The following is a 23606-nucleotide window of genomic DNA, read 5'->3' as shown; positions in this document are numbered from 1 at the left end:
CCTTCCTTCCTCCCTCCCTCTTTTTCTTTCTCTTTCCCTTTTTCTTTCTTCTTTCCCTTCTTTTTCCTTTCTTCCTTTATTTTTCCCTTTTTCTTTCCTTCCTTCCTCCCTCCCTTCCTTCCTTCTTTCCTTCTTTCCTTCCTATGTAGTTCCTTTACCTTCAAGATTTTCCAAGCCTGAATCTCTACTAACATCCTATTATGGTAATTAATCTGTCTCTCCTGGGAGATACAAGGGCTGGGTGATCCATTATCCTGAAAGCTGCAGAAGCAAGGGTCTTTCTCCTTGACTGAAAAAGTCAAGGCCTTCATTTGATCAATGTACATAACCAGATTCATGCTAGAGATTAGGGATTCTTTAAGAGTTTGTATATTTCCAGCCTCAGACATTTGACACATACTAGCTGTGTGACCCTGGGCAAGTCACTTAACCTTCCTTGCCCCACAAAAAAAAAAAAAAGAAAAAGAGTTTGTATATTTATTTTGGGGGACTCATTTATGGCGGGTTTCCCTTCAAAATACATAATCACCAAGTATCTCTGCACTAGGCACTGTGCTAGGTGCTGTGGATTCAGAGACAAAAATGAAACAGTCCCTGCCCTCAAGAAGCTTACACTCTACAGGGGAGACAATATATACAGGTAAAGGTATATGCAAAATCCAATTCCAAATAGACTGAGAGCTAGGAGGATGCTTGATGTCATCAGTCCAAGGTAACTGGGAGCATTGAGGGAGGGGAAGCTGAAAGCTGGAGGGACCAACAAAGGCTCCTTTTAGAAGGTGCCATTAAATGAGGTCCTGAAGAGTCAGACATGTCTGAAAACAACTGAATAGCAACCTGAGCTGAGTTTTGAATAAACAGCCCCTCTTTTATGTAGCTTCTTCAAGTTTACAAAGTGTATAAGCTCACTGTCCGATCCAATCCTCACAGTAATCCTGTAAGGGCGGTGTTTCAATTCCCTTTTGAGTTACAGATTTCAAAAAACAAAACAGGCTCAGCAAGATTGAGTGACTCGGCCATGGCCACAGAGCTAGTCAGCATCTGAATCAGCATTTGTACCCAGATCTTCCTGACCCCAATTCCAACTCTCTATATTATACTACACTGCCTCTATAAATGCACACTGATGCTAGAAAAGGCCTGGGGTAGCAAGTATTGCATCAGTGTTGTTAGACATTCCCATTATCTTACCATTTAATGTCAGGTAGAAGAGTTATAATTTACAGAGCTTTTTGGTGGGTTTTTTTTCAAAGTTCTCTGCCTACAGCAAGGCAGATAGTACAAGTGTTATTTATGCCCATTTTACATATTAAGAAACTGAGATGGGGCGGCTAGGTGGCGCAGTGGATAGAGCACCGGCCCTGGAGTCAGGAGTACCTGAGTTCAAATCCGGCCTCAGACACTTAACACTTACTAGCTGTGTGACCCTGGGCAAGTCACTTAACCCCAAATGCCTCACTAAAAAAAAAAAACAAACAAACAAGAAACTGAGATTCAGGTTGTGATTTGCTGGAGTTCACTGAGTTAATGTGGGCAACTAGGTGGCACAGACAATAGAGTGCCAGGCTCGAAATTAGGAAGACTCATCTTCCTGGATTTAGAATCTGGCCTCATGGGGCAGCTGGGTGGCGCAGGGGATAGAGCACTGGCCCTGGAGTCAGGAGGACCTGAGTTCATATCTGGCCTCAAACACTTCACACTTGCTGGCTGTGTGACCCTGGGCAAGTCACTTCACCCTGTTTGTCTCAGTTTTCTGGATAAGGAAATGGCAAAGCATTCCAGTATCTTTGCCAAGAAAACCCCAAATGGGGTCATGGAGAGTCAGACACAACTGAGCTAATAAATAACAGCACCAGAACATGACCTCAGATCTTCCATCTCAAAGTCTTATCTTCTTTCCTCTATATCCACATGCCTTTCATTGATGTCATAAATGTCATTCAGTAGCCTATGAGCACCTGAGAATAAGGACTCTTTTGTCTCTGTCTTTGTACCCCCAGCACTGAGCAGCGTGCATGGCATCCAGTAGTAGTCACCTAATAAATGCTGATTGAATTGAACTGAGCTGATGTTCACAAATCTGATACGCAGAGGTAGGTGATCCAAGGCTCAGCTCTAGAGAATATGGGAAGTCAATTGCTTGTATCCAATGTGATTTTTCTATTTTCTTATTCACAGAATCTCAAAATTAGAAGGGAACATGAAAGGTGGATGGGAGTAAAGACTGCTAAATTTGGAATCAAAGGACTAGGGTTAAAATTTTGACTCTAGCTCTACTACTTACTCTTCCTATGATCTTGAGCAAATCATTTAACTTCTTGAGGCCTCAGTTTCCTCATTTGTAAAGCAAGAAAGTTAGACTAGACAGGCTCAGAGGTCCCTTCCATCTCTGAACCTGTGATCCCATGGTCTATGAACCCATGGTCCTAAGCCATGTTAGAGAGTCCAGCCTCTCCCATATGCCCAAGAATGAATGTGTGAATCACTAGGCACTCACTGAGACAATAGTATTTAGTGACAAATTCTGTAATACCACCAGGAACCTTTGTCTAGGGTAGGGCTCCAGTCAAGTTCCTGGTAATACTGCCTCAGTCATCTTCAGGCTTCTTGTCAGAATGCATTTCATTATTGACTAATGTTTGGGGCCCATACCTTTCCTGGTTGCCTTCTTGCAGGTATGCCTTCATGGCTCAGTCAGTCACCTGTGTCTAGCAGGCTTTAACTAATCATTTCAAACTCTTCGAGCAATTTTCAAAGTATAAGTTGGAAAAGTTTCCTAAGCGAATGAAAATACTGCCTAGTGCCTATTTGTAAGTATGGAGGGGAATGTGAGGTTATATAAAATGTATTAAATAAGACTGGCCCTGTCTTGTAATTTTACTTATCATCAACTTGGTATTACTAAATTAAATTAAAGCTAGAAGAGATCTTAGTGACCAACCTCTTGTTTTGCAGTGAGGCAACGGAAGTCTGAAACAGTTAATTGACTTGTCCAAGGTCATCCAAGGAATATGTGACAAAGTTAAATTTTGAACCTGGGTTTTTTGGCTTCAAACCCTGTACTCCTCTCCACTCACTGATCATGGAAAATGAGCCAGACCAACCATATTAGTTTGTCTTAAAATCTTGGTGATTGGAGAGGTAACCTGGTATAGTAGAAACCATGGTGCTGCTGGAATCATGAAGACCTATATTCAGATCAAAGAACATGGGTAAGCCTTAGCATTTCTGATTCTCAGTTTTCTCATCTGTGAAATGGGAATAGTAGTGTTTACCACACAGGGTTGTTATGAGGCTTAAGTGAGATTTTGTTTATAAAGCACTTTGCAAGCTTTTTTCATTTTACTGATGCATTTTTTCACGACATTCATTTCTGAATATATTCCTCCTTCTTATCCTACTCATTAAGTCATCCCTGATAACAAAGGTAACAAAAATAAAAACAGTTTAACAAAACTATCTAATACGTTATGTTGGTAACTTTCAGCTTAGTATAGTCAACTACCAGATTAATTTTCCTGATTGGGTCATTTATAAGGCTAATGAATAACTGGTTTAGTGAATATTGTTTTAGAGCAATGAATAACGTCTCCTATATAATTTTGCAATCATATGCCTGTGCATTTGACAGAATAATGCCATAACTGGTCCAGGAGTCTTACCAGATGTATAATACAGTGCAATGCCACAATATTTAAATTAATTAGATTAATTTTTATTATCTTTTCTTTTTACATGGCTTTCATTTCCAAATATATGCTTCCCAGAGAAGCATCCCTTATGTTACAAAGATAAAAACAATAGGAGAAATAAAAGTTTGATATAAAATAGAGAAAAATAGAGAAAGCCCACATTTATAAAATATTTTCTGTGTGCTGGACACTGTACTAAGTGTGAGAAGCAAACATGAGCAAATAACACAGTCCCTATCCTCAGGGAACTTACTATATTTTAATGGCGAAAGATGGCGCATGTAAGGGAGCTGAAGAGTCCTAGGGAAGGGGGCAAAATGACAGGTGAGGGAAAGAAGGAGAATAAGGCACAAGTGAGGTGAATCCTGACTGGGATCCTTCCCAAAATGGTATTTCAGGGGAAAGAGGTGCCAACCAGAAGATCAGGGCCTCAGGGCAAAGGATTCTCCGGGATGATGAAGCAATAGAAGAGAAAGAGAATAAGTACACAGCATTCATATTCAATTTTTGGTGGTTCTTTCCATTTAGAATGAAGTTTTCCTGGTTTTGCTTACTTTATTTTGCATCAGTTCATATGTCTTTCCATACTTTTCTGTAATCTTTATACTCAACATTCCTTATGGTACATCGACATTCTATTACATTCATGTATCACACCGCTTAGCTATCTCTCAAACAATTAGCACCTACTTTCTTTCCTATTCTTTGCTAATCCAAAAAGCTGATGCAAAGGAACTCCTCTCTTTCCTAATTAGACCTGAAAGTTTGGGCAAGTACATACAGACTCACCTAGTCTCCAGGACTTCAATGAAACAGGCAGTAAGCAGGGCTGCTCCAAAAACCATGGAAACACCCACTCTGTCCCCTGATCTGCCCAAGAAACTCAATGTCCTAGGGTCACTTTATTGCAGGGGATGTTTGAGAATCCCACTGTCATGAGGTAGAGCTTTATTTTTTCAAATTGTGGTTCACAGGCTCATAAATTTAGAGCTGGAAGGAACATTTGAAGAAATCTAATCCCCCCTCACCTCATTTTGCAGATGGGAAACTGAGGCCCAGGGGGATGACTCACCCAAAGTCACACAGTTGGTAAGTAGCAGGACTGTGTTGAGCTATTCACATTTCCTCAAATAGTTCTCCCTGATTAAATGCATCCTTCAGAATCTATGCTCTAGAACAAATTCAGGAAATCCAACAAGGGCATTTCCAACATTTCAAACATACTACTTAGCAACCAGCTAACTACTCTGCCTAACTCAATATTTAAAGCTTAGTTCCAATGCTATCTCTGGACCAGCTAGGTGCAGGTGACTTCCTGGAGTCAGGAAGACCTGAGCTCAAATCCAGCCTCTGACACTTAGTAGCTGCATAACCCTGGTCAAGTCACTTAATATCTTTCTCAGTGCCTGCATCTGTAAAATAGAGATAATAATAGCACCTATATCCCAGGGTTGTTATGAAGAGTGAATGAGATGATATTTGTAAAATATTTAACACAATGCCTGGCACTTGGGTGTTACATAAAGCTTAGCTATTATCTATTACCTCCACTGAGCCTTCTGTGATCATCCCAGCTGGAACTGGTTTCTTGTAATCTTGACACACTTTGCTTAGAATACTCTCAGAATTTACCTTTTATTGCTTCCTACTTCTTAACTCCCTATTCCCCAGACATCTTCTAGACAACCTTACTAACACAGCCTTGCCCCAACAAGCAACTCATCCCCAATCTGGCTCTCTAGTATTAGAACTGCTATCAAATCAACTCTGCCTCTCTCCTACAAGTAGGGAATGGTCCTCGCTGGGAGGGTGGGGGGGATGCTTGGCATATAAGTGCTTAATTTTTTTTTAAAGTGCTTAATGAATTAGTTTTCATTCACTTATTTATTATTTGTGTACACATCTACAAAACCCTCTCCTCCTTCCAATCCAACGAACATTTATTAACAGCCTACTTTGTACCTATTAGGTATTGTTATTCAGTTGCATCCAACTCTTCTTAAACCATTTGGGTTTGGGGGTTTTGTTTTGGGGTGTGTGTGTGTGTGTGTGTGTGTGTGTGTGTGTGCTGGCAAAGATACTGGAGTGGTTTGCCATTTCCTTCTCCAGCTCATTTTGCAGATGAAGAAACTGAGGCAAAAATGGTTAAGTGACTTGCCCAGGGTCACACAGCTAGTAAGTGCCTGAGGCCAGATTTGAAATGAGGGAGATGAGTCTTCCTGATTCCAGGCCTGGCTCTCTATCCACTGTATTACCTAGCTCTTTATAGTTTTATAGTTTAATTTATGAAATCATAGATTTAGAAATGGAAGCTGTGTTTAGGTCATCTAATCCATTGCCCTCATTTTTTAAATGATGAAAGTAAGGCTTAGAAAGGGGCCCAAGGTCACACAGGTAGTAAGCATTAGAGCTGACATCTGTTAGCTCCCATTTAGGAAAAAAAATTCCCAAGATGAAGAATGAGGCATATATTTTGGGATGTGGCCACTGTGGTAATTTGCTTTGCTTGACCATCACTATTGGTTACCAGGGTTTGGGTTTTCTTTTTCTTCCATTTGGAGGGAGGAGGGAGAAAAAGGATAGAGATAGGGTTTTCTTCTCCACTTCACCCCTCATAAAAGAGAGGAGAATAGAAGGAAGGCTAGAAGGAATCACAGACAAGCAGGACAGCTTTGAAAGGGATGTGTTAAATTATTAAATACTTTAAAATAGCAAGCTCTATGTGAGAGAGATTTACAGTTTCACACACAATGCCCCTGCTCTGTAACATACACAGAAATGCTCATTTTATATGGTGTTTGTTCAATTCAGAATAAAAACCAAATTAAAATTTTAAAGGGAATCCACAGTGGTTGGCCTAGACAAAGAGATGAGCATAACTATCAGCAGGCATGCAGGTCTTTCCTTATAAATGTGTCCCACTTTCAGGCTCTTGTATTAAATTATTTTTTTTTATCAACCAGCTGAGCCTGATGACCAGAGAATGACCACGTGATTTCAGCAAGGTTCCAGGCCTCCAAATGGAATTTATCAATGACCATGAGACCTTTTAATCCACTTAGGTACTCATGGGTCAAGTGTACTTCATCCCCTACTCTTAGAACAGTAAGCAGAGGGCACCACACACATACCAGAAGGTCATAATTGGGGGGGAAGGCTAGCAAAAGGGATAAAAGGGGAGCAAAACATAGCTTGATTTCCCAAATTCCACTGTTTGGGAAACTGAAAGAGCCTTCAAAAAAGTAATATTTGAAGGGCTGCTGTACGGAAGAAGAAGTAGATTTATTCTGGGTCGCTCCTGGGGGCAGAATTACAGAAATTACATTTTGGCTCAGCATGAGGCTTGTTTTTTGGTCAGTTACAGAGGTCCAAAAGGGAACCTTGAATAGCATTTAACTGTCACTAAAAGTATTCAAGTGGAAAGACCACACAGCAGGCAGGTTGTTAAAAGGTTACTTAAATTGAGTGGCATGTGGGACTAGGTAATCTCTAGGATGAAATTGGTCCAGTTCCCTAACAGCAGGCAGAAGCCCACGAAGTAACTACAGGATATTTCAACTGACCCAGTAAAGAACAGGTACACCATGCACACAGCATGTGCTTAATGAATGGATTTTTTGTTTGCTTTTAATATGGGTTTAGTGTTATAAAATAGCAGAGAAAATGTGAGTATCACATTAAAATGTGGGTATAAACACTCCGGGAAAGGGTAGGAAAGAAGAATATGGAGAATATTCCCAGAATCTTAGCAACAGAAGGAACCTCGGGGTATCTAGTTCAACCTGACTTGATCAGAAAGGAAACTTCTCTAATAACATTCCTGACCAGTGAGAAACCAGCCTCCAGTGCTGGGGAATATCCACTCTACCCCAGAACATTTTTTGGACAGCTCTAATTTGAAGGAAAGGCAGTGGATAAAGCCCTGGGCTGGAATCAGGAGGACCTGAGTTCAAATCTGCCTTGAGACTTGCTATGTGACTCTGGGCAAGTCACTTAATGGACCCAGATGGAAGAGAAAGTGAGGCTGGTGACTTTGCACACTTAAATCCGATTCATCGCAAGTCATGACATCTGCCTTGTTCCTCTTCGAGAATGAAGGACAAACAAGAAATTCCCCAGGCAGGATTGGAACTCGTTATTTCTTACTCCAAAGTCCAACACTCTAACCACTACGCCACCTAGCGGCGCAATCTGAAACCCACAGAAGTAAAGTGATTTGTCTAAGGACACACAGACTGTACTTCTAAGCTCTCTCCACTGTATCTTTTCGCTGGAAGTTTCCTGAAGAGCCCAGAGACTTATAGAAAGCAATAGGTGGAAAGCAGAGTTTAAATCCAGTGGCATTTAATTCTGATAATTGTTCAATTTAAGCTTTGTTTCGGGACACATATGACTTACAAAATTATATGTCTTGGAGAGTTGGAGCATGGCTCTTTCAATGTGAGAACAAGCCAGGCACTGGCGATTGTCTCCGGATCACTGTTCTCATTAAACATCCTTCAAACAGCTGGCCTGTTTTAGCATTTGAGTAAAGCACATGTTTGCTACTGCTTCATGATTGTGAACAGATGCTACTGGCTTCTAAGTTCTTTCTCGTTCACTGTACATATTATTGTAATGTTATAGTACTTTGGTGGTCAAAGGATTTAAGGAGCCTGGGCAACCCCTGCCCTAACTCCGACGGGAGAGATCAGGCTCCTTTCGTTAAGCTGTTAATAATCCTGTCTCTCGGAGGAACTAGTTCTCCCCTAGCTGGTCAGAAAACAGTCTCCAAATAATTAGAAGGAAATGGCAAAACACTCCGGTATCTTTGCCAAGAAACCCTATGGACGGCACTAGCGTGCTACGGCCCAGGGGGTCACGAAGAGTCCGACACGACTGATCGACTGAATGACAACAACAAATTAGCCTCCTCCAGCGTGCGGAATTCCCCTTCTCTTTTCTCTGAAGATGGCCACTGTTGCCCGCCCCGGGCTTGGCGCCTAGGAATGAGGGGCTCCGACTGCACCTCGGTTATCGGCAGGAGCACAGCCCATAGAGCGCGCAGATATCTCCTGGAAGTAAGTCCCGGAGTAGCGGCCGAGACGGCATCTTGTTCTTTGGCCAACTCTCTCCCCAGTTATTGAATCACCGCTGGTGAGTCACCAATCCGGAGTCCACTGGGGCCCCAGGCGTAGGAGGCGGGGCAGGGGTGTGGGAGAAGAGGAGAGGCCGCCCACCTAAACGGTGTGGGGGCCTATTTGAGGGGTGTGGAAGTGGCCCGACCATAGAGTCCCAGGCAAGCCCAGGAAAGGGGCCGGACAACCTCCAAAGAGGCGGGGGAGGGAGCAGGAGAGGGAGTGCTCACATCCAAGCCTTTATATTGAGAAGTCAACATGCGACCCCCATACACAAAGCTCCCAGGAGACAAAGAGAAGCTAGGCCCCCACTCCAGACCAGCACACGGCTTGTAGAGCTCTCGTCCTTCCCTTTGGCCTCCTGGGAACTCTCCAAAGGCTATCGCCTCACAGGCTCACGACAATGGCGCCCCCCAATTCTTGCCTCCTGGTGGCCGCCGCGTCTTCAGTCCGGACGGTCCTGCTCGGCTTTCTCCTCCTCTTCCAGGTGTCCTTCACTTCAGGTGAGTGGCGCCCGCTGCCTGTGCGGACCAGGGCTCATCGCTCCGCAGCTGCGCGTGGAAAGCGCGCGGAAGACCCGGAGCCCGGCGTCCAGGAGAGGGCGGACCCGGCACTGGGAACGCAGAGACAAGGGCACGGTCTGGCCACGGGAATGGTCACTGGTTGTTGGCGGCGCTGTCAGGACTTTACCTGGGCCGCTGAAGGGCCAACTGCAGTCGCTGGGTTAGCTCTGCCCGGCCTCCGTCTCTGGATCGGTCGTCCGTAGCCGGCGGCCTGGCTTGGGTGAATGAGGTCTGAAACTGGAAGCTGGTTAGTTTCCTCATTTTGTGTTTCTGCTCATTTCCGATGCTGTGTTGTTCCGGTGGCTAGTCCGGCAGGTAGGAGTCGAAGCCTGGGAGCCTGACTCCAGTCCTGCACTCAATTGTTAACTCTTTGGTCCAGGGTTTTTCCGAGAACTGGACCTTCTCATACTTTCAAGCTCGGCCAACTTTTCCTTTGAAGGTTCTCAGAAGTCGACTAAGTCTGGAGGTCTACCGTACTATCTGTTTTGCTTATAGGAATTTGGGAGGGATGCCTATTACTTTTCAAGAACATCATGTTCTTCACTGTCAAACTAAAATCTTGGAGAGTACCTTGAGTGTGATGAAGAATGAGTAATTTACTTCATTTTTTTTTCCAGTGTGAGAACGGAGAGGAATCAAATTGCAAAATCTTAGAATAGAGCAAGATCGGTATTGTGCATGCCACATATCCGCCCTGGTTTTAGTGGAGTTAAGTAATGACATAACTAGTTTCTGTAGTAAAGTATAGAAATGCATCTAATGTATTTAGGATGAGTTCTGAATGTCTATGCCAAGCTGGCCCGTGCTGGCATCCCTATCAATGTTCTGGATATCTCACTGTCTTGTTTATTTAATTAAGATAAGAATGGATGAGATTGGGTTTCATTGAAAATCGCAACTCCTTACACATGCAGGGCTTTTACAATCCCTTTCATTTCTGTTTCTTTTTTTTTTCTTCTTCACCTCTTAGAACAGCTACAGTAGAGAAAGGGTGGTACCGGGCATTCTCAGATCCCAACTCTGCCATTTACCACCTGTGTGACCTTGGGCATGTTACCCCATAGATTGGGGATTCAGTTTCCACATCTGCAAAACGAGTGAGTTGGACAAAAGGATCTCTAATGCCCCTTCCAACTCGAAATCCATGATCATATGAAGTTGTATTTTCCAGCCAGGACAGAATGTCTGCTTTGGTTGCAAACCGAGTTACAGAAGCAGGGTCTTGGTTTGGTTTGGTTCTGATTTTGAATTTTGAAGCACCGTTTCTTTCCCCCAAATGTAGGTAGGGACTTTTTCTGTAGCACTTTTTTTCTTCCTTACAAGACAGGTTCTTTGTATGTTTTGATGGGTTATGACATAAATTAATTATTAGATAAACAACTTACCTTGAGCCAAGCATGGGATTAGGACAGGGCTATTTTCCATTAGTCAATAAGGGCAAATATACATACATATACATATATACATACATATATATATATATATGTGTGTGTGTGTATATAACCAAAAGCAATTTTAATCTGATGCTGTAGGATATAAAAGGGAAAGTCTTAAGGGCATTTTATGCTTATCAAACAGAAAGCATTTAAGTCTATATTCAGTTAGTGAAGCTGTGCTCATCATTAGAATCACTAAAATCATGGCCATTCTTTCTTGTGTGTGTGTATAGGTACTTCAGATATCGTGTTGGCACGAAATATAACCTGGAAATCCACTGACTTCAAGACCTTATTGGAATGGGAACCCAAACCAGTCAATTATGTCTACTCTGTTGAGATAAGGTAAGTAGACATCTTGATAAAAACAATCATTCAATAATATCTAGCATTTATATAACTCTTTAAGGTTTACAAAGTAGTTACACATGTTGATTCAGTTGATCCTCACAAGAACTTCCTAAGCAGGTGCTGCTATTTTATTGTCCCTATTTTTGGGGGGGGGTGAGGCAATTGGGGTTAAATGACTTGCCCAGGGTCACACAGCTAGTAAGTGTCAAGTGTCTGAGGCCAGGTTTGAACTCAGGTACTCCTGAATCCAGGGCCAGTGTTCTATCCACTGCGCCACCTAGCTGCCCCTTATTATCCCTATTTTGCAGATGAAGAAATAGAGGGCTAGATGGATTAAGTGACTTGTTCAGGGTCATACAATAATAAGTATCTGAGGCAAGATTTGAATTCTGATCTTTTCTGATTCCAGAATTAACACTCTAGTCACTGACCCCAATAGGTGCCATTTCTCTATATCTCTTCTGCATGGGAATAGATGAAGATGACTGCTCTCTGAAGGTTATGAAGTACATGAAAAGAGGATATTCAATGTGGTTTTTGAAGCCCTGCTCAGCTCTGTCAGGAATGTGAAGCTGCTTATAATACACATTGAGAACAGATAATGTTATAGACAATAGGAAGGGGGCTTACTGGAGCTGACAGATAATTTTATTCTTATTTGGGGGATGATCAGAATGTTTATGGATTGGATTGAGAGTTGTGGAAAGGGAAACCTTTGCCAGTAGGTGATGGAGGCACTGATTCAGGATTAGTCTTACTAGATTAATGCCAATAAGTCTACCTGATCTTTATGAATTTCCCTTCTTTGGGTAACTGTCTAGACTTTTGGGCAAAGTATAAGCCATAAGGAAGGGAGGGAGCCATTATTTAGCATGTTTAAATCACCTGGGGCAGTGTTTGATTCATATGTGTTTGTACTGTGCAAATCCAGAGCATTCATTGTGGGCATGTCTTTGGAATATGCCAGATAAATGACTAAATATGCCTGGCAGAAATAGACTGGTTGGTAGATCAAATCAAAGAGGCAAGTGCAGGGCTACAATTATGATAGCTTGCCTGAGAAGTCATGAAACTGTATATGGAAACATAGAGTGTTCAGAGACATACCTCTCTACTCCATTTAAAATAAACTCAGCCATACTGCTAGCAATATGACTAGTATTTTCTTTTCTTTTCTTTTTCTTTTTTTTCACCCTCCTGCTAAAATGTTCCAAAAGATGGTGTTTCTGGGAAGATGATACTTTCTTTCCAGTAATTTTACAAAAGCACCAAAGTGTCACTGGTTAAAATTAAAGGTGCCATTTTTAGGTTATCCTGAGACTTTTAAAAAGCAGTGGGGGGGGGGGCAGCTAGGTGGCCCAGTGGATAGAGCACCAGTCCTGGATTCAGGAGGACCTGAGTTCAAATCTGACCTCAGACATTTCACACTTACTAGCTGTGTGACCCTGGACAAGTCACTTAACCCTCATTGCCCTGCAAAAAAATAAATAAATAAAAATAAAAAGCCTATGTAGGGATCCAATTCTCCTTGACAGCTCTATGAAAATTAGTAGCATAAATACTATGATGGAAGAAAAGGACTTTAATCTACATCAAAGAATATGCTTTAACAATTCCTTAGCAGAATTCATCTGCAGAGAAAAATATATGTGGGTGAATTTTTAACTTGTAAAAAGTAGGCCTTTGCCAGCTATCATGGTATAAAACTAGCGTAATAAAACTGCTTTTAAAAAAAATGTAGATATACTCCAATTTCCAAATGCCTTACTTTTACCTGTCCTCCTTACATAGTGCCCCTACAGATTTCTCTTCTTCAAACTCTTTATCCCATAGAAAACCCCAACATTTTTCTCTGGGACCCTGACTCTCCCCCACTTTCCACCTTGTTCCTGTGCAGGGTCTACTGTGGTGGGATACAGAATTGGGTGGGGAAAGGAAGGAGGGGTCTTACCACTGCTATGGGACCTTCCTCTTCCTTCTGAGTTTCCAGCCTGCCTTTCTAAGATCTAGCCTTCAGATTCCTAATTTCCATCCCTGTGACTAGTTCCTCCTGCCTTTCTAAAACCTAACCCTCAGATTCCTAATCTCCATCCTGTTCTTAAAGACTTGGGAAGCCCTACCTGTCTCTTAGAATTAGAGGAGTCCATTTATTTACCCTTGAGCAGCAAAAGGGAATCATAAAATCATCCCTTTAGAGCTGGAAGAGAACTCAGAAGTCATCGAGTCTGACCCCTTCACTTTTTAGATACCCAAAAGGATTAAACAGTTACCCAAGGTCACACAGCTAGTGGCGGAGGGGAAATTTGAAAGAACTCAGGTCGTCTGCCTTCAGAACTACTTCCCACTGTACCTTTCAACTCTGTTCTTTTTATTGCAATGGGGGCTAAAGGCGTGGCTATTTATTCAGTATGTTGAAGTGGGGATTCCTTTAGTGTATAGATTGGATTAGGTGGGCACTGAGGTCTCTCGCAATCTTCAAATTCTGTGATTTTTGTGTCCAAGTAACAATTGAGGACAGATTTTTCCCCCACAGAAACAGGATCAGACATGGTAGTTTGTTCCAGAAAGGTATTATTGCTATTATTCAGGTACTTATGAGTTAAATAGACTTTAACGAGCTAACCTAGGAAACTAGAACATTGTTTCTAAGGGGAAGGGCATTCTGAGTTCCACATGACTTACAAATGAAACATTGGTTGTAAATTAGTATCCTGTTCAGAATTTCTACTCATTCCTATGAGTCTTTATCCTTATTTAAATAATTAGTAAGGTTTTGCTGCCTAGGAGAAAAACTAAAGACTCTAGAAAATAATACTGCTAATTATAGGCTTGGAAGGAACTTGGAATAACTGTCCATCTCTGGATCTGCTAAATGTTCTCTCTCTCTCTCTCTCTCTCTCTCTCTCTCTCTCTCTCTCTCTCTCTCTCTCTCTCTCTCTCTCTCTCTCTCCCCCTCCCTCCCTCCCTCCCTCCCTCCCTCTCTCTCTCACACACACACACACACACACACACACACACACACACACACACACACACACACACGATTCAGGCTGCCTCAGTTTCACTGCTGGCTTAGCCTTCTTTCATATGAGAATTCCCAGCTACTGTGGTCAGGGTGGGCAGCAGTGGTGGGGCCAGGTGAGTTCTCTCAGATGCTGTGTTTCCCTCTCTGTCTTCCTTTTAATCTCAATGAGGATTCCAAGAAAAAACAAATGTTGCTGGTGATATTTTCCCCTCTAAGATATCAAATGTGGATTTGTGTTTTCATCAGATATACTTATTATAAGCAATAATTTCTCAGGATGAAAATACACTCAAATCTTCTCTCTTATTCTAAAATATCTCTGCTTCTGCCCCTTTATCCCAAAGGGATTCCCTATATTCCTTTCTCCAAAGTGGCACTTATGGGTTCTATTGATTTATTTTAATTTAAGCTGGTTTGGAATACACTACTCCAAAGACATATTGAATCTCTCTTGTCTCATCCATATTTTATGTATTTGCCAAAATATTATTTATCATTATCTCAAATTCATTCTGAGATAGCAGATTATTTTCTAAATGAATTTAGTACATTTCCACTATTCTGATTTGGTTGAAAAAGTCTTATTGAGGGGGCAGCTAGGTGGCGCAGTGGATAAAGCACGAGCCCTGGATTCAGGAGAACCTGAGTTGAGATCTGACCTCTGACACTGTGACCCTGGGCAGGTCACTTACCTTCATTGCCCTGGGGAAAAAAAAAAAAAAAAAACCAGAACCAGGAATAAGAAGATATTTCTAAACCAGTATTTTATTTTTTAAAAGATATTCGGAAGACATTTTAAGATATTTGAAAATGAAACTAACTAATGCTCCCCATCCTGTTTGGCTCAGCTCTAAGAAAATGTGTTATCTATTGCTCTAATGCCTAGGTTTAGGAAACTAAATCTAGCTTATGTTGTTGTTTTCTGAAAACACGTTAGCATCTTAATAGTTATTCAGCATGTGATTGTACCTCTGAGTAAAAAAACAAAACAAATTCCTTCCTTCCTTCCTTCCTTCCTTCCTTCCTTCCTTCCTTCCTTCCTTCCTTCCTTCCTTCCTTCCTTCCTTCCTTCCTTCCTTCCTTCCTTTCTTTCCTGGGCAATGAGGGTTAAGTGACTTGCTTAAGATCACACAACTAGTAAGTGTCAAGTGTCTGAGGTAAGATTTGAACTCAGGTCCTCTGAATCTAGGGCCAGTGCTTTATCCACTGTGCCACCTACCTGCCCCACTTATATTCTCATGACAAACATTTTTCTACAAAAGAATACCGTTGCCCCGTATATGTAACGGAAAGAATAAGCTATCAGGGACATGGGCTATATATTTTTTTCGAATGAGATACAATGTTGGGTGAGACTCTTCTATTTCTAAAGAATAGAATTAAGTACACTAAGAAAAAAAACCAACTGGTTTGGGAGCTTGGGCATCATGAAGTAAATGCCTAAGCTTTGACTGTTCCAGAGACAGGATGAAGTATTTTACTGGAGTCAAAATACCCAGGTTCAGATTCTGTCCCTCCCATTTATTAGGTAGGTGAACTGGGTGACCTCTGCTCATCACTTTCCTCCCTTTTCTTTTTTTTTCTTTTTTCTTTTTTTGGTGGGGCAATGAGGGTTAAGTTACTTGCTCAGGGTCACACAGCTAGTAAGTGTCATGTGTCTGAGGCTGGATTTGAACTCAGGTCCTCCTGAATCCAGGGCCAGTGCTTTATCCACTGTACCCCCTAGCTGCCCCACTTCCCTCTCTTTTCAGCAGTTTTTTCCTCTATAAAATAAGGAGACAAGGCTAGAAAATCTCTGAGGTATTTTCTATTCCCTTTAACATTCTGCCCTTGTCCATTGTTTGTCCCAAGCAGAGCTGAAGAATTTGCTCCCCTGTGGGGGACAGAATTGATTTCGTGCTCCATGTTATCACATGTATCTCAAATTAGCAACGATGAAGACCTGTAAGAGGGCATAGAGAGAGAAATGTTGTATAATAGCTGTGGGGCAGCTAGGTAGCCCTGGATTCAGGAGGACCTCAGTTCAAATCCAGCCTCAGACACTTGACACTGTGTGACTCTGGGCAAGTCACTTAATCCTCATTGCCCCACAAAAACAAACAAACAAACAAAAAACCCCAAAACTATAGTATGTACATTTATAAAACGGAACTTTTAAAAATTCTCGTTTGTTGTGCCATAGGTAGTCTGCTCCTATCCCAGTTTTGACTGAAAAAGATGAGATTATAGCAGTAATAGAGCTGGGCTATTATAGAAAATAGTTCTTTTCCTTTGTAGTCATTAGTGGCTCAATTTCACAATACAGTGACTATGCCACACACCCCCCCCACACACACACACACAAATATGTATCCTTTTGGAAGCAAATAAGTAATGTTCTCTCTCTTATCACTACTTTTTTTCCTTTTTTTTTCTTTTTTTAGTACCAGATGGGGAAATTGGAAAAAGAAATGTTTCCAAATTAATAGAACAGAATGTGATCTCACAGATGAGATGAAAAATGTGAGGGAAACGTACACTGCTCGGATCCTTTCTGAAAAACCAGTCAAGTCGGATGGGGATCCTGAAGAATCCCTGCATGCTAACACACCTGACTTCACACCTTACCTAGACAGTAAGTAAGGGAAAGTGCATCTGAATTTGTCATTACCTCAATTCCAGTTAAACACGTCAGGACTCCAGTGAACCCCACAATAAATAAGGCTTCTCTTGGGTTCATATCTCCAGCAACTGATACTCCTACCCTTGATGGAAATTTTGACCCTTCAATGCTTCTGGATGCAGCTGTCACGAGTTAGTGTGACACAAAAAATTCATGCTTTCCAAGGCCAGCCCTCTGGTGATCAACCTTTCCAAATTTAGCAGGACTGAGCCTTGGAAGAGGCAGCATGTTCTAGCAGATAGAGGGCTAGCTTTGGAATCAGGAGCACCTGCTAAGTCTAGGCCTATATCTAATACTAAGTCTGGGACCCTGGGCAAGTGCACCCCCCTCACCCCACCAGGCAAACTCTCTTCCTCTCTCCCTCCCCTACTCTAAGCCACTGCCTCATTAAGTCCTTGGACAACAGGCATATGCAGTCTATCAGGCGATTGTTCTCAAAGGATTTCCAGCTTGATATGACCTGCCAGGCCTGGGCCTCCCCTGGCACAGCTGCCTTCAAAACTGCAGGGTCACCTCTATGCCATGATGAAGACTTACCAGAGGCTTTAGTGAAGAATTAAAATAAAAACTTGGAAATAAAATAAAATTGAATTAAAAAAAGAATAATGAGAAATCTTTTAAGGAAAAATGAAACTAGATCTATTACAGGAGTAGGTTGCAGCTTCCCTTTTGTTATTGCTTTTACTTACCTATTACTTATTGCAGTGGGATATTTTCTAAAAGCTCGAGCTTCAGGGCAGCTAGGTGGCGCAGTGGATAAAGCACCAGCCCTGGATTCAGGAATACCTGAGTTCAAATCCGGCCTCAGATATTTGACACTTACTAGCTGTGTGACCCTGGGCAAGTCACTTAACCCTCATTGCCCTGACAAAAAAAAAAAAAAAAGCTTAAGTAAAAGGAAATATAAAGATTAAGACCCAGTCACAGAATCTCAGATTTAGAAGGGATCTCAGAAGATGTTAAGTCCAACTCACACCTGAAAAAGAATCTGCTGTACCATGCCCCCCACACACACACAGTAGGTGGTCATTTAGCCTTTACTCAAAGATTTCAAGTGATAGTGGAACCTATTACCTCCCAAAGCAGATGATACCCTATTTGGTTAGGTCTAATTGTAAGGAAGTTTGATAGTGGGTGGGTTTTTTCCCTCTTGTTCCATCAAGTCCAAATTTAAACTTGTCTCTTTGGAACTCCCACCTATTCTTCCTCTTCTTCCTTCTTGACCTTTGGGGCTGAGCAGAATAAGACTTGGCCCTCTTCCACATGACAGCCCCTGGAATCCTTGAAAACAGTTCTCAGGGCAGCTAGGTGGCGCAGTGGATAGAGCACTGGCCCTGGATTCAGGAGGACCTAAGTTCAAATCTGACCTCAGACACTTAACATTTACTAGCTGTGTGACTCTAGGCAAGTCACTTAACCCCAATATTGCCTCACCAAAAAAAAAAAAAAAAAAGAAAGAAAGAAAGAAAGAAAGAAAATTGGTCTCAAGAAAACAGTTCTCATATTCCCACTGAGTCTTCTTATACATAGATTTCTCATCTTCAAGGCACCAATCTTCCCGTGCCCCAGCTTATTTCTCCTTCACAGAATCAGTTGTGACATACACAAAATAGGGATATGGAAGAGAGATCAGACCCCAAGTGGCAGAAACAAGAATAACAAGTTATTACTATTATATATTACAATTATGTGGAAGTTTGCAAATTCAGACAATGTCAGGGAAACTTTGCTAACTTTCTAATCAGTCCCAAAGTGGAATGTGTTTGGTGGGTTCTTCTCCCTGAAACATTTAAAGGGAAAGCTAAAGATTGAAGTAAACCATTGGTTGGGAATGTTAACATAAAGAAGATTCTTTTCAAGTGTGGGTTAGACTAGGTAGTCACTGAAATCCCTTATGACTCCCAAATTCTGTGATTGTTTATAGTGTGGATGAGAGCCATTGAGATCATGATAAAGTATAGCATAGAACCAAATAGAGAAAAAAAAAGTGGCCAGGATAAGATTTCTGGTAATTTAAGGAAGTGAGTAGAAAACCTTTTTCCTTTCCCCTGGAAAGTTGAATTGTCTTATGTTCGTCTCAGATCTCATGCCTAGTGGAGTTTTCTGGATGAGAATCCAGTGCTGTGGATGAATAGAACTAACAACTGTCCAAAATTTATTTGAACTGTCTCTGGAGGCACATAGAGGGAACTAATAAATGCCTATTGACTTGAATTATATTGAATGTTTCAGAAGGGATTTATACTCTGGCAGGACTTAGCCTAGATGATCCTTGAGTTCTTTCCCAAAGGTCCTATAAGTAAAGTCATTGATCCCACAAGTGCCTGTTGATTCTGTTGCCATAAAAAACATGATGTGTATGTGGGATTTAGTCATGTCAAACCTATTCCCTGTTGATTCCTTTTCCTACTGTCCCTGATCTGCCTTGAGCCTTAATACTGTGGGGAAAGTTTAGGATTTTGATGATGTTGTCAAGGACCCAACTGCCCATGAACTACCTACCAAAAGGACCTGCCTACCTACCTACCTTACCACTAAAGGGCTGTATTTTGCAGGGAGGAGGGGCAGGTTTTTACCGTGACTGCAATTTCCTGGTTCCCACCATCCTTCTCTTCTTTGTCTCAGCAAACCTCGGGCAGCCAAGAATTCAGGATTTTAAACAAAATGGCACAAAGTTGAAAGTGACAGTTCAAGATTCCATTACTTCATTTAGAGAAAATGGGACCTTCCAAACCCTCCGTCAGGTTTTTAACCAGGATCTAGCGTATATACTTTATTACTGGAGGGCTTCAAGTACGGGAAAGGTAAGTTCCTTCTCCTACCCCTTCCATTTTGGAGCCCTTTATGACTTTTTAAAATTGTAGATTCATCATGAATATTAGAAATAGCATTGATAGAGTGTTTCCAGGTTTGCAAATGCTTCACAAGCATTATATCGTTTTACCCTCACAACCATAGGAGTGAGTGCTATTATTATTATTATTTTACAGATGAGGAAACTAAGGTTAAGTGACTTACCCACGGTCACTAGTAAGTATCTAAGCCAGGATTTTAACTTGGGTCTTCCTAAATCTAGGTCTGGCACTCTAACCACTGGGTCATCCACCTGCCTAGATTTTCAGCTTATCTACTTTGAGGGGGAACAAAATGGGAACTGGTTGATAAACAACATGGCGTACAGTGGACAGAGCAATGGACAAAGTTGGGAAGTTCTACTGTTAGTTCTACCACTTAATATTTGTGTGACCATGAGCAAGATGCTTTAAACTCTCTTAGCTCTGGTTTCTTTATCTGTAAAGGTAGAGGTTGGACTAGCTCATCTCTAAAATTCCTTTGTCCAAAGGTCTGAAATTTGTATTCCTGCCCACACTGAGGATTCCACAGATTGATGCTTTCCATTTTCCTCAACCTCTGGAAAATTCTTATTCATAGTTAAAAGCCCAGAACAAGTTTTTCTATTGGAAAAGCCTTTTGGGATGGTTCAGAGTGGGAACTTCAATTGGATGAAATCTCTTTAGCATTTTAGTACCTACCTTTGCCTGGAATGGGCAACCTCCATACTTTGGTACTTTAATCTTTTGTTAATCATGAAAGTTCAGGGATGCCTAGAGATGAGCTGGCCCCTCCTGCCTGGCATACTCCTGGACCAGGAGTATCAAATAAAGTCTAGGTGTTCATCCCACAGTAGCCTGGGTAAAGGAAGAAAATTAAGACCTGCAACAAAAGATCAAACTCCAATGGCCACTTTTACGACAGTCTGTCTGCAATAAAGACTTTGACAAAATTAACTGAGAACTCTGGTTTGTCTGCTTTCTCCTTGTGTGACCTTGAGCTAATGACTCCCTATCTCTGAACCTCAGTTTCCTCATCTGTAAGATGAAGGGAGTTAGACTAGGTGATCTTTCAGCTCTAAATCTTTGGTCCTATGATCTCGTCTCTCTTAACAGAAATCAGTAAAGACGGACACAAATGAATTTTTGGTTGATGTGGACAAAGGAGAAAGTTATTGTTTCAACATTCAGGCTGTCATTCCATCTCGGAAAACCAAGCAGAAGAGTCCAGAAAGCACAATCCGTTGTACCAGCGAAGACAAAGCTGTGTCTAAAGGTGAGTGTGCTCTGAGACTGCAGTTAGGTCTAGGGTAGAAGGTGGCTTAGGTTGGGATGGTTTCCATAGTTCGGTTTTACCTCCATGACTTAGGTGAAGCCCATTGTGAAACTGTTATTGCTAGGGTTTCTTGACCTTTTATTGTGTCAAGAACCCATTGAACAGTCCAGGAGATCAGGAAAGGAATAATCATGCATTAAGCACCTACTATGTGCCATGTACAGTGTTAAGCACCTTACAAATATTATCTCATTTAATCCTCATGACAACCCTATGAATTTGATTATAAGATCTGACCCCACTGGGGAAAAAAAGGCTAGGATAAATTACAATGGCTAAAAGAGCTAGAATGCCTAAAAGCCAGGTTCAATTAAATTCCCCAATTTACAGATTAGGAAACTGAGGCAGAGAGAGGTTACTTGACTTGGCCAGGGTCACACAGGAATAAGTGTCTGAAGTTGGATTTGTACTCGGGTCTTCCTGGCTTCAGGCGCAGCTCTCTGTCCATTGTAGTTATTTTAGCCATTTAAGGCTTTTAGCCACTGTAATTTATCCTAGTCTTTTTTCCAGTGGTGTCAGACTTTATCATAAATAACATCATTTGAAATGAAGTGGGGGAAAGTTTGGGTTGGGCACTAGGAGAATGGAGTCACTTCAAGCTCTGTCCTCAGCTGCAGTCATGAATGGAGAGTGTCAGGGAAAGCCAATTCTTTCTTTTGGTTTGGTTTGGTTTCCAGCTTGGGGAAAGGGATGGTAAGTGGGAGGAAGGGAAGATAGAGCCAGGGAAAAAAGAAAGGAAGAAAAAAAGGAAAGAAAGAACTAAAAGTGTGTGTGTGTGCATGTGTATATATATGTATGTGTGTATATATGTGTATGTATATATGTGTGTGTGTGTATACACATGCACACACACACTCACACCTTTCTTTAATGTACAGAAGAGAACGTAAGGCCAGAAAGAATCAGGCAAGCAAGACTTCAAAGTTATACATTAAAATATATATGTGTATGTGTAAAACACATATACACATTATACATTTCAAACATGTATAATGCATATCTGTAAAACATGTATATAGCTATAAACATATATAAAACATAGACACGCCTATTATATATAGCATGTGCAAATACATACATGTATTTATATACAACAAATATGTAAAATTGTGTGTTATATATGTAAGTGATGTGTGCACATATACACACGTGTTTGTATGTATTTAAGAGCAAGCTGTACATATAGAGATCTATGGTTTCGTGTATAATCTTTCTCTTTCTACCATATATGTGGAAATATTTTTCCTATTATATTTGGTGTTTAAATTCTGCATTTTTAAGAAGTCTTCTCTAAGCTGTGTGATCCTGGACAAGTAATACTTTGCTTTTCCTTTCAGAATTGTTTTTCATAGTTGGAGCTGTAATCTTTGTCGTCATCATTCTTGTCATCGTTATCCTCTCAGTGACACTATACAAATGTTCAAAATCAAGAGGTAAACGTGATAGGAAGGAAAACTCACCGCTCAACGTTGCGTGAAGGAGGCACCATGGTTACCACCAACTACTGCAGAAGCATCTTCCTGTGATAGGAAGGCTAATGGTACTTGGAAGACAACTCAACTCTGGGGAGAATTGCTATGGTAGAGCTTGGGGAAGGTGGCCTTCGAGTTCAAAGGGGGAAAAAGAAAATCCTCTTTATTTCTTACCGCACTCAACATTCCTATTTAGGTATCTCCCTAATTCGCTTTGGAAATCAGTGAATGGTACAGCCAGAGTCTCAAATTGTCTTGTCTTTTCTTTTTTTAAAACACTATCACTCCTGAATTTGTCAGATTTTTAGACTTTCTAATCTTCTCGAAAGTTGTTGAAATCTGGTCTCCAGGTTTTTGAAGCACAAGATGGAATTTGGAATAGTCAGTGAGAGGCTGACTTGAAACCGTGTAAGAAAGCAGCCCCTACCATTGGTAGATTTGTTTCTACCACGCGTCAAGTCTTGATTTCTGCATCCTGCAGGTTTGGAGAGACTGGGGTTTTCAGAGCTGCATTTTTATAAGACTTGTGGTGTTTGTGCTGGTCACATTCTTCCTTTTCCTATCTCTGCTACTTTGTAAATATAGCAAAGGAAAAGCTAGACACAAGAGGAAGGAAAACTTCTCCATTCGCCTAAAGGAAGCATCAGCACAACTGATGACTACTAGAAATGCTGCATAAGGACCAGACTGACATGAACCTGTTTGTTATGGACACTTTGAAACCAGTGGCCTGAGTGTTGGGCACCATTCTAATATGCCATGAGGTTTAGCACTTTAACAGACCTGAATGATGTTGTTTAAACACTTGACAGATATTCTATTTTTGTAATAAGACTACTATATAAATGAACTGTCTCAGTTATGATTTGAGGTACTTTAGGGCCTCGGGGCCAGTGTCTATTATATGTGTTGTCTGTGTTTATGGAAAGGTTTTGTATTTGGGGATTTTCTATTTATATGTTAATATATATTTGTATATATTGAAGTAATTTATTTAATATGCTTTTATATAAATAAAGGTGAATGGGATGAAAGTAAAAGGTTACTTTGCTTTTCAATCATTTATGATCAGTCTTAAAAAATGGAAATACTTAGAGATGGGGGTCACCAGACACAGCTGG

General features: G+C 41.2%; 1 protein-coding gene across 1 annotated transcript; it reads left to right on the top strand.

Annotated features, from left to right (window-relative positions):
* Positions 1-8921: 8921 nt before the first annotated feature.
* On the top strand, positions 8922-23296 carry F3 (coagulation factor III, tissue factor). The gene is made up of 6 exons (XM_043999724.1): positions 8922-9312; positions 11042-11153; positions 16608-16798; positions 19472-19650; positions 20794-20953; positions 22351-23296. The coding sequence occupies exons 1-6, from the start codon at positions 9213-9215 to the stop codon at positions 22488-22490; spliced, it is 882 nt and encodes a 293-aa protein (XP_043855659.1). The 5' UTR covers positions 8922-9212; the 3' UTR covers positions 22491-23296.
* The last annotated feature ends 310 nt before the right edge of the window (positions 23297-23606 follow it).

The sequence above is a fragment of the Dromiciops gliroides genome, chromosome 4, assembly GCF_019393635.1.
Source record: "Dromiciops gliroides isolate mDroGli1 chromosome 4, mDroGli1.pri, whole genome shotgun sequence".
Taxonomy (NCBI): domain Eukaryota; kingdom Metazoa; phylum Chordata; class Mammalia; order Microbiotheria; family Microbiotheriidae; genus Dromiciops; species Dromiciops gliroides.
The sequence above is the reverse complement of the archived record's forward strand: the minus strand, read 5'-3'. Positions and strand labels throughout refer to the sequence as shown.